The sequence below is a fragment of the Babylonia areolata genome, chromosome 14, assembly GCF_041734735.1.
Source record: "Babylonia areolata isolate BAREFJ2019XMU chromosome 14, ASM4173473v1, whole genome shotgun sequence".
NCBI classification, from domain to species: Eukaryota; Metazoa; Mollusca; class Gastropoda; order Neogastropoda; family Buccinidae; genus Babylonia; species Babylonia areolata.
The window spans coordinates 27,390,376-27,402,875 of record NC_134889.1 but is presented as its reverse complement, the minus strand read 5'-3'; the positions used below and the strand labels follow the sequence as shown (position 1 = coordinate 27,402,875).

The following is a 12,500-nucleotide window of genomic DNA, read 5'->3' as shown; positions in this document are numbered from 1 at the left end:
TTTGCAGAGTTCCTTTTTTAAAAGGGAGCTAACAACACGCGCGGTGGAAAACCGTGATCAGACATTGTTCGTCTCCCTTGTCTCGAGTGTTGGTTGACAGTGTGATGTGGTGTAGTGTGGTGTGGTATATATATATATATATATATATATATATATATAGAGAGAGAGAGAGAGAGAGAGAGAGAGAGAGAGAGAGAGAGATATGTCCTCCATACTCCAATAGGTATGAGAGGAGAGGACAATCTAAACTTGAAACATGAAACTTGAAATGCGCGTGCGCGCGTGTAGATGTGAGTGTGTGTGTGTGTGTGTGTGTGTGTGTGTGTGTGTGTGTGTGTGTGTGTGTGTGTGTGTGTTTGGAGAGAGATCGAGAGGGACTGAGAATCAATGCATGGAAGAGCATCCGGAGTGCACGACGTAAGGGAGGCTATCGGAAATGTTAATAAATGCTGTAGTGACGCTAACTTGGTTTGCCCCCTTTCGTTCAAAATGGGTCGTTCCGTCCCTATAAATACACCATGACCTCGGATGTTCTTTTCTTTCTCTCCTTTCAATTTCTTTTCTTTCGTTCTTTAATCCATCTATTTCTTTTCTATTTCTTTAATCCACTCCCACCCCCCACACCCCCTTCATCTTCTCCGGACCCACATCTCAATCTCGAGATGTCTCTCTCAATCTTTTTTTTTCTTTTTTTTTCTTTCTCCTTCTCCTCATCGTCATTCATCTCGTCTTCTTCTTCTTCTGATGTCTCTCAACCCCCCCCCCCACCCCCACCCCCATCCCCCACACATCCCACACCCCAACACTCACCCCCACCCCCCTACCCCCTGTGGAGACCGTACTGATATGGAAGAGATAGAGAGGGGGGGGGGGTCACTAGAACCAGAGATACAGATTGTTGAGGCTGATATGGAAGAGAGAGAGAAGTTCGTTCGTTTATTTATAGTCTCTTCATCTAAGACGGTGATATTAGACTGAAAATAGATGATTGGGATTATCATCATTTCGGCTATGATGACTGTTATTATAAACCATCATTTCTGCATTTCCAGATGAAAAGGGGCAGCTATGATAGAGGGGGCGTGGGGGGGGGGGGGGGGGGGGGCTGAGGAAGGAAAAGAGAGAGAGAACAGAGTCTGGAAAAGATGGAGAACAAAATGTAAGATGGAGAGGGACAGAGAGAGAGAAAGACTAGGGACAGACAGACAGAAACAGAAAGATAATTTTCACACACACACACACACACACACACACACACACACACACACACACACACACACACACACACACACACACACACACACACACACACACACACACACACACACACACACACACACACACACACACACACACACACACACACACACACACACACACACACTTTCACTTACTCGTATGCCGCGTACACAGTAATCCCCCCCCACCCCCACCCCCCACCAACCCCCTCCACCTCCTCCCACTCGATTTTTTTTTCCTTCCCTCGTCTAATATCACTTACAGTGAAAAGACGTTAAACTAAAGAACGAACGAGAAAGAGAGGGGGACTCACTGAGATGGGGCCTGTCAGTGGAAACAGAGAGAAGCCGAGAAAGCCAGATGCTGGCTCCGTCCATGAGAGACACAGGAGAGATATGAGTAGACACACACACACAGAGAGAGAGAAGAGAGACTGACAAAGATAGGGGAGACGGATGGTGTCCTAAGTACGTTCAAGCAGAACAGGCACCACTGAAAACACCACCGAAATGACTCAGCAGCAGTGCAGTGCAGGGTCTCCCAGTCTGGTGTGTAGCCTCCTAGCGACCTAACTTCGATGGTTCCCTGTGGACTGCCGACCGCTGGAGCTGCCGGACGGACGCTGAACCCGGGTGTGGCCGTGTTTGGGGGGGATCTAAATGAGCGGCGTGGGAGTAATGCCACTGAAACGGTGCAGATGATGAGGCAGCAAAAAAAAAAAAAAAAAAAAAAAAAAAAAGATAGGGGAGACGGTGACAGAACGGTAGACAGAAACTGTAGACACAAGGAAGAAGAGAAGGAAGAAGCCGGACACACATCTATGCGAGGCCTCAGTGTAGAGACAGACAGGAAACTGACAAAGCGAGACAGACAGGTGTCAGAGAAAGAGATGGAGACTAATACAGAAAAACAGAGCTAGATAACAGTGCACTAGGACGAAAACAGGGGAAACCAAAGACAGAAAGAGACTTTTTTTTTTTTTTTTTGTCTGTGAAAATTAACACCACACACTGAAGCAAACGAAAAATGTGCATATAATATACATTTCAATCTCAATAAACACACATAAGAATACTTTTTTTTTTTTTTTCGTTTACATGAAACTGTGATTTGACTGTTTAATTAAATTTCAATCGAAGCCACTATGATTTGCGTTTTCGTGTCACTCTACTTGATACATCAAGCTAAGCTAATGTTGGTCTCAGGGGTTTACAAAGACCGCTCATGCAACAACAACAACAACAACAACAGTATCAGTGTTACTCAGTAGCTCAAGGAGGCGTCACTGCGTTCGGACAAATCCATACACGCTACACAACATCTGCTAAGCAGATGCCTGACCAGCTGCGTAACCCAACGCGCTTAGTCAGGCCTTGAGAACAACAACAACAACAACAAAAACAACAAAAACCCTGCCCCTAAAACTGACACCCTTCCACAGGGCCGCTCCTGGAACCTCTTTCTCTCGCTGTCTCTCTCTCTTTATCATTATTATCATCATTATTTCTTGCAGGAGGCCTTGATGGTGCCGGCAGAGAAGTACATCTGAATACAATACAATACAATACAATACAATACAATACAATGACACCCTTCCCCAAGGACTCCCGGAACCCCTCTCTATATATATTTGTTTTTGTATTTGTTTTTGTATTTGTATTTCTTTTTATCACAACGTATTTCTCTGTGTGAAATTCGGGCTGCTCTCCCCAGGGAGAGCGCGTCACTACAATACAGCGCCACCCATTCTTTTGTATTTTTTCCTGCGTGCAGTTTTATTTGTTTTTCCTATGGAAATGGATTTTTCTATAGAATTTTGCCAGGAACAACCCTTTTGTTGCCGTGGGTTCTTTTACGTTCGCTAAGTGCATGCTGCACACGGGACCTCAGTTTATCGTCTCATCCGAATGACTAGCGTCCAGACCACCACTCAAGGTCTAGTGGAGAGGGAGAAAATATCGGCGGCTGAGCCGTGATTCGAACCAGCGCGCACTGATTCTCTCGCTTCCTAGGCGGACGTGTTACCTCTAGGCCATCACTTCCATATGTATATCATCTTTATTTCTTGCAGGAAGCTGTGATGATGCCGCCAGGGGTGTACAATACAATACAATACAATACAATACAATACAATACAATACAATAAGCTGACACCCTTCCCCACTGAGGACTCTCGGACCCTCTATTATCATTATTTCTTGCAGGAAGCCTTGATGGATACAATACAATACAATACAATACAATACAATACAATACAATACAATACAATACAACAAACTAACACCCTTCCCCACTGAGGACTCCCGGAACCTCCGTTATTATTTCTTGCAGGAAGCCTTGATGGTGCCGCCAGATGTGTACATCTGCCTCTGGTAGTCGATGAACAGCTCCATGTTCCGCCACGAGTAGTTGGCGTTGTCCACGTAGTTGTCGTTCTTGTACCAGCGACCCAGCTTGCCGGCGCTCGCCTGGGTGTGGCGCCCCATGCGCATGACGATGCCCTTGACGCGGCTGGTGGGCAGCTTGTTCTGGGAGGCTGCCACGATGGCCAGCTGGTTCAGCGACAGAGGAGGGTGGCCGCCGTTCTTCTGGGGGAGAATGATCATGATGGTTATGGTTATGATTATGATGATTGATGTAGGAGGTGGAGGAGGAGGAGCACTGACAAAAGGTGGACAAGGAGGACTGAGTAGTAGAGTAGGGGGGGGGAGGAGGAAGAAGAAAAGTAGTAGGAGGAGGAGGAGGAGGAAGAGTAGGAGGAGGAAGAAGATAACTGAGTAGTCGTAGTAGGAGGAGGAGGAGGAAGAAGACTGAGGAGTAGTAGAGTAGGGGGAAGAGGAGGATTGAGGAGGAGGAGGAGGAGGAAGAGAAGAAGTAGTAATGGAGGAGGAAGAGGGGGATTAGGAGGAGGAGTTGTAGGAGGAGGAGGAAGAGTAGGAGGAGGAGGACAGAGTAGTAGTAAGAGGAGGAGCAGGAGGAAGAGAAGTAGTAGTAGTAGTAGTTGTTGTTGTAGTAGGAGGAGGAGGAGGATGACATAGTAGTAGTAAGAGGAGGAAGAGAAGCAGTAGTAGTAGTAGTTGTGGTAGTAGGAGGAGGAGGAGGAAGATAAGTAGGAGGATGACTGAGAAATAGAGCAGGGGGAGGAGGAGGAGGAAGAGAAGTAGTAGTAGTTGTTGTGGTAGTAGTAGGGGGAGGAGGAGGAAGATAGGTAGGAGGATGACTGAGAAATAGAGCAGGGGGAGGAGGAGCAGGAGGAAGAGAAGTAGTAGTAGTTGTTGTGGTAGTAGTAGGGGGAGGAGGAGGAAGATAAGTAGGAGGAGGAAGACTGAGAAGTAGAGCAGGGGGAGGAGGAGGAGGATAAGTAGGAGGAGGAAGACTGAGAAGTAGAGCAGGGGGAGGAGGAGGAGGAGGAGGAAGAGAAGCAGCAGTAGGAGGAGGAGGAGAAGAAGGAAGAAGAATAGTAGTAGTAGTAGTAGTAGTTACAGTACTACTACTAGGAGGAGGAAAAGGATGCGGAGGACTGAGTAGTAGTAGTAGTATGAGGAAGAGGTGAAGAAGGAGGAGGAAAAGTAGAACTACTACTACTACTACTAGGAGGAGGAGGAAGAGGAAAAGGATGAGAAGGACTGAGTAGCAGGAGGAGGAAGAGGGGGAGGAGGTGGAGGAGGAGGAGGGGGAGGGGGACTGAGAAGTAGTAGAAGATGAGAAGGAGCAATAGAGCAACAGCACAATCAACAGCAACAAGGATAATAATAATTGTAGCAGAAAGGATGATGATGATGATGATGATGATGATGACGATGACGACGACTATGACAATGATGACAACGACGACGATGATAATGATGACGACGTCGACGACGACGACGACGATGATAATGACATCGACGACGATGATGATGACGACGACGACGACGACGGCGACGATGATGATGACGACGACGACGACGACGACGACGATGATAATGACATCGACGACGATGATGATGACGACGATGGCGGCGACGATGATGATGACGATGACGACGACGACGGCGACGATGATGATGACGACGACGACGATGTTGATGATGATGATCACAGCGGCGACAACGATGATGATGACGAAGACGACGACGACGACGACGGCGACGATGATGATGACGACGACGACGATGTTGATGATGATGATCACAGCGGCGACGACGATGATGATGACGACGACGATGACGATGACGATGATGATGACGACGACGACGATGATGATGACGGCGACGACGATGATGATGATGACGACGACGACGACGACGACGATGATGATGACGACCCTGATGATGATGATAACGACGACCACAGAAACTGACCAAAAAAATAAAGAAAGATAACAAGATATCCCCCCCTGCCTCCCCCCTCACCCCCCGCCCCCCAGCCCCCCCAAAACTGCCCCCCACCCCCACCCCACCCCCTACCTTGCCCCGGCACGGCGTTGCCCTGAACTGGTGGGTGTGGGGCAGGGGGGGCAGCACACCGCCGCTGTTGCTCTCTGTGGATGCCCGCACCCCTCCTGAGGAGGCGGGGTCCGCGGGGGGCATGGGCGTGTCCTGCACCTGGGGGGCGTGGTCAGACAGCGTGGGAGGGGGCGGGGCGGCGCTGGGGTCACCACTGATGGGTGTGGCGTTGTTGTTGGTGTTGTTGGTGGTGGTGGGTCCGCCTGATACCTCTGCCGTTGCCATGATGTGTGTGTGTGGGGTGTGGGTTGTGTGTGGGTGTGGGTGGGTGGACGGGGTTTGTGTGGTCAGCGGCCAACCTGTTTTGTCGTTTTTGGTGGTGGTGGTGGTGGTGGTGGGGATTTGTTTTAGGGAGGGTGGGGGAAGTGCTGCCCTTCGCGTTTTCTTGTCCGTGGAGAGAAAACCACGAAATACTCCACTTCGCTTATCTGTAACCAGACACAGAAGTATTTCTGAATAAACACACTGATAAAGCATAAAACTGTGATTTAGATTATCAAAGTACTGTGAGTAAACATTAGAGATTTGTGAGTGAATAAACATATTGTGACAAAACTTTTAAAAAAACCGTGATGAAATATCAAAGTACTGTAACTAAACATTAGAGATTTGTCAGTGAATAAACATATTGTGACAAAACAACAGAAGAACTGTGATTAAATATCAAAGTACTGTAACTAAACATTACAAGATTTGTGAGTAAATAAACATACTATGACAAAACAATAGAAGAACTGTGATTAGATAGCAAAGTACTGTGACTAAACATTAGAGATTTGTGAGTGAATAAACATACTATGACAAAACTTAAAAGAACCTGTGATGAAATATCAAAGTACTGTGACTAAACATTAGAGATTTGTAAGTGAATAAACATACTGTGACAAAACAATAGAAGAACTGTGATTAAATAGCAAAGTACTCTGACTAAACATTAGAAGATTTGTGAGTGAATAAGCATACTGTGACAAAACAATAGAAGAACTGTGACTAAATCATCAAAGTACTGTGATTTAACATTAGGGATTGTGGAGTTCGTGACCCAGCGCTAAACCTCAGTCGCAGAAGAAAAAGAAAATGGTTCCAGGAAATTCACTCTATGTTCTCAAACGGAGCAGAGCGAGCCAAGATCAGAGAGCAAGTCACAGCTTAGGGTTAATCCCTGACCATGACATGGCCAAAAATCTTTCAGAGACAACCTGCATCTCAGAGAGGGTTGTCAGGAAAAGGGCAGACCCACCAAGCGTGTATGCTATGGTCGTCAATTGTGGCCGACTATGACCACCAGAACAGCAGTGGAGACAACTGCTGTTTTAACAATCTGGGCTAGAATTTCATTATAGCTCGAAAGTTTCTTTCCCCACTCTCTCGTCCAATAAAGTTTTAGGACAGTCGGCGTTGGGATGGTTCCCAAAGGCCAGCTAGCCCCCAAGGCTGCATGCAGCACTAAGAGCCAGTGCAATCTTGCCTCGTAGGTTGAGGGTCATAGTCATTCACAAAAGACTAAGACTAAATGACTCCCCGCTGCAATGCAGAATCCGTTGATCACACAACTATCCAAGTATATTATGCACCATGCAACGATTCCTACTCGGATGAGGAAAAGGACGACTTCTTTAAGCATCTCTCGGACAGGGCGAAGAGAATTCCGTTGTACCGGGCGACTTAAACGGCAGGGTGGGAAGGAGGATACACCCTTGGACCGTACACCCAGGCGCCCACAGTGACACCAGGACTGAGTGCAACTACAATAGAAACCAACTCCTAAGTCTTTCCAACAGGGCATGATCTCGGTCACAACAAACACTCACACACAGCACCGCCGTCCCAGCCACATCCGAACGTGGAATCAGTGGAATGGTCTAACTACAGATAGAGGCTTCATCCTCATCGGAACATCCAGGAGGATCACAGTTCACGACGTCAAGGCGATGCCAAATGCTGGCCTGAACGCCGACCGCCGTGATGTGGATGGTGGAGAAGAAAACCAGGCCGCAGAGAAGGATGGTAACACAAGAGATTCATGTCATCAACTTGCCGCAGAGAACGGTAACACAAGAGATACATGTCATCAACTTGCCGCAGAGAACGGTAACACAAGAGATACATGTCATCAACTTGCCGCAGAGAAGGACGATAACACAAGAGATTCATTTCATCAACTTGCCGCAGAGAACGGTAACACAAGATATACATGTCATCAACTTGCCGCAGAGAAGGACGATAACACAAGAGATACATGTCATCAACTTGCCGCAGAGAAGGACGATAACACAAGAGATACATGTCATCAACTTGCCACAGAGGACGATAACACAAGAGATACATGTCATCAACTTGCCGCAGAGGACGATAACACAAGAGATACATGTCATCAACTTGCCGCAGAGAAGGACGATAACACAAGAGATACATGTCATCAACTTGCCGCAGAGGACGATAACACAAGAGATACATGTCATCAACTTGCCGCAGAGGACGATAACACAAGAGATACATGTCATCGACTTGCCGCAGAGGACGATAACACAAGAGATACATGTCATCAACTTGCCGCAGAGAAGGACGATAACACAAGAGATTCATGTCATCAACTTGCCGCAGAGGACGATAACACAAGAGATACATGTCATCAACTTGCCGCAGAGACGGACGATAACACAAGATACATGTCATCAACTTGCCACAGAGAAGGACGATAACACAAGAGATACATGTCATCAACTTGCCGCAGAAAAGGACTATAACACAAGAGATACATGTCATCAACTTGCCGCATAGAAGGACGATAACACAAGAGATACATGTCATCAACTTGCCATAGAGAAGGACAATAACACAAGAGATACATGCCATCAACTTGCCGCAGAGAACGGTAACACAATAGATACATGTCATCAACTTGCCGCAGAGAAGGACTATAACACAAGAGATACATGTCTTCAACTTGCCTCAGAGAACGATAACACAAGAGATACATGTCATCAACTTGCCGCAGAGAACTGTAACACAAGAGATACATGTCATCAACTTGCCGCAGAGAAGGACGATAACACAAGAGATACATGTCATCAACTTGCCACAGAGAAGGACGATAACACAAGAGATACATGTCATCAACTTGCCACAGAGAAGGACGATAACACAAGAGATACATGTCATCAACTTGCCACAGAGGACTATAACACAAGAGATACATGTCATCAACTTGCCGCAGAGAAGGACGATAACACAAGAGATACATGTCATCAACTTGCCGCAGAGAACGGTGACACAAGAGATATATGTCACAACTTGCCTCAGAGAAGGACTATAACACAAGAGATACATGTCATCAACTTGCCGCAGAGAAGGACTATAACACAAGAGATACATGTCATCAACTTGCCGCAGAGAAGGACGATAACACAAGAGATACATGTCATCAACTTCCCGCAGAGAAGGACGATAACACAAGAGATACATGTCATCAACTTGCACAAAATCTAGAAGAACACAGACATCCAAGAAGAGACTCAGAAGATTGTCCAAGAAAGACTTTCCAATCTCCCAGGCCAACATATGTTCAGACCTGCTTGTGCCTGAACCCCCTTCGCGTGTATACGCAAGCAGAAGATCAAATACGCACGTTAAAGATCCTGTAATCCATGTCAGCGTTCGGTGGGTTATGGAAACAAGAACATACCCAGCATGCACACTCCCGAAAACGGAGTATGGCTGCCTACATGGCGGAGTAAAAACGGTCGTACACGTAAAAGCCCACTCGGGTACATACGAGTGAACGTGGGAGTTGCAGCCCACGAACGAAGAAGAAGAGAAGATGAAGTCAGACAGAGAATGTGCTCCACGACAGAGACACCAGCAACATGACAGCAGTAAAAGCATGACACGCCTTCAGAGACACCCTCCTCGACACCCTCAAGAACGCCTGCAGGGCCCAGAAGTATGCAAGCAGGCGGAACAAGGCCACAGTGTGATGGAACGCCGCGGTGAAAGAGGCCTTATAACAGAGATGCCCCGGGACTAAACGTAGTAATACTGTAGCTTGTTCTTGTTGCTTATAGTCCAGCCGACCACTGGGCACAGTACTGTGACTAAACATAGTAGCACTGTGACTGCACATACAGTGACTAAACATAGTAGTACTGTGACTGCACATACAGTGACTAAACATAGTGGTACTGTGACTGCACATACAGTGACTAAACATAGTAGCACTGTGACTCCACATACAGTGACTATACATAGTGGTACTGTGACTGCACATACAGTGATTAAACATGGTAGCACTGTGACTGCACATACAGTGATTAAACATAGTAGCATTGTGACTGCACATACAGTGACTAAACATAGTAGTCTAGTACTGTGACTGCACATACTGTGACTAAACATAGTAGTCTAGTACTGTGACTGCACATACAGTGACTAAACATAGTAGCACTGTGACTGCACATACAGTGACTAAACATAGTAGCACTGTGACTGCACATACAGTGACTAAACATAGTAGCACTGTGACTGCACATACAGTGACTAAACATAGTAGCACTGTGACTACACATACAGTGACTAAACATAGTAGCACTGTGACTGCACATACAGTGACTAAACATAGTAGCACTGTGACTGTACATACAGTGACTAAACATAGTAGTCTAGTACTGTGACTGCACATACTGTGACTAAACATAGTAGTCTAGTACTGTGACTGCACATACTGTGACTAAACATAGTAGCACTGTGACTGCACATACAGTGACTAAACATAGTAGCACTGTGACTGCACATACAGTGACTAAACATAGTAGCACTGTGACTGCACATACAGTGACTAAACATAGTAGCACTGTGACTACACATACAGTGACTAAACATAGTAGCACTGTGACTACACATACAGTGACTAAACATAGTAGCACTGTGACTGCACATACAGTGACTAAACATAGTAGCACTGTGACTGTACATACAGTGACTAAACATAGTAGTCTAGTACTGTGACTGCACATACTGTGACTAAACATAGTAGTCTAGTACTGTGACTGCACATACTGTGACTAAACATAGTAGCACTGTGACTGCACATACAGTGACTAAACATAGTAGCACTGTGACTGCACATACAGTGACTAAACATAGTAGTCTAGTACTGTGACTACACATACAGTGACTAAACATAGTAGCACTGTGACTGTACATACAGTGACTAAACATAGTAGCACTGTGACTACACATACTGTGACTAAACATAGTGGTACTGTGACTGCACATACAGTGACTAAACATAGTAGTCTAGTACTGTGACTGCACATACAGTGACTAAACATAGTGGTACTGTGACTGAACATACAGTGACTAAACATAGTAGCACTGTGACTGCACATACAGTGACTAAACATAGTAGCACTGTGACTGCACATACAGTGACTAAATATAGTAGTCTAGTACTGTGACTGCACATACAGTGACTAAACATAGTAGTCTAGTACTGTGACTGAACATACAGTGACTAAACATAGTGGTACTGTGACTCCATATACAGTGACTAAACATAGTGGTACTGTGACTCCACATACAGTGACTAAACATAGTAGCACTGTGACTGCACATACAGTGACTAAACATAGTAGTACTGTGACTGCACATACAGTGACTAAACATAGTAGTACTGTGACTGCACATACAGTGACTAAACATAGTAGTACTGTGGCTTATTCTTGTTCTTGTTGCTTATAGTCCAGTCGATCGCTGGGCACATGTTCTTAATAATAACAATAATAATAATAGTAATAATAATATTTTATTTTTATATAGCGCTATAGTACAAGCATAAGCAAGCTCTAAGCGCTTTACAGTCCAGTACCTAAAGTGAAACAAGAAAGCATATAAAAAGTAGTAGAAACAAAAAACAGAATCATTGATATTATAAAAGCACAATGCATAAAACTCACAAAGTAACATACTATCAATACTCCAACTGTTACACTCCAACACTCACACTAACACACACGCACAGACACACACATGATTAAACGGCTGAGATGACAGCAGCGGTTTTGTTGCTTAGTAGTCCAGCCGACCGCTGGGCACAGTACTGTGGCTAATCATAGAAGTACTGTGACTGCACACACACAGTGACTAAACACGTGAAGACTGTGACTAAGTATAGCAGTAGCGTGATTTAAACATGGAAGTACCGTGACTAAACATTATTGTCGTGATTACAGTAGACGCAGGTGAGCACCGGAACAAAATCATGGAAGCGCCGTGACAACACACACACACACACACACACACACACACACACACACACACACACACACACACACACACACACACACATGGAGAGAGAGAGCGAGAGGGAAGGGATACAGAGAGACAGACAGACAGACAGACAGACAGACAGATCACGCACATTCACACATGTTGAGGGAGAGAAAGAGAAAAGCAAGCAGACAGACAGAGACATAGAAAGAGAGAAAGAGAGAGACTGATGGAGAGACTGATACACGCACGTACCTACGCACCGGCGCACACGGTCGCACCCACCTATAAACCATCAACAACAACAACGACAACAAAAGTTTGGGCCTCTTATTTTGCATCCGACAGCTCATGTCAACATCTACTTGCGGTTAAGCTTTTTTTTTTTTTTAAGTGATAAGAATTGATAAACAACAACAGAAAAATAAATAAAATCACTGATAGAATTTTTTTTTAAATTGATAAGAACAAGATAGCGTCTCGTCTGAAGTGATTTTCTTCTACGTT

At 45.5% G+C, this 12,500-nt stretch overlaps 1 protein-coding gene across 1 annotated transcript; it reads right to left on the bottom strand.

The window, feature by feature from the left end:
- Positions 1 to 2,258: 2,258 nt before the first annotated feature.
- Positions 2,259 to 5,786, bottom strand: LOC143289665 (uncharacterized; the record flags this gene model as incomplete). The annotated part of the gene is made up of 2 exons (XM_076598713.1): positions 2,259 to 3,827; positions 5,688 to 5,786. Coding segments are annotated over 2 exons (369 nt in total), but the record flags the coding sequence as incomplete, so codon positions are not given.
- Between the last annotated feature and the right edge of the window lie 6,714 nt (positions 5,787 to 12,500).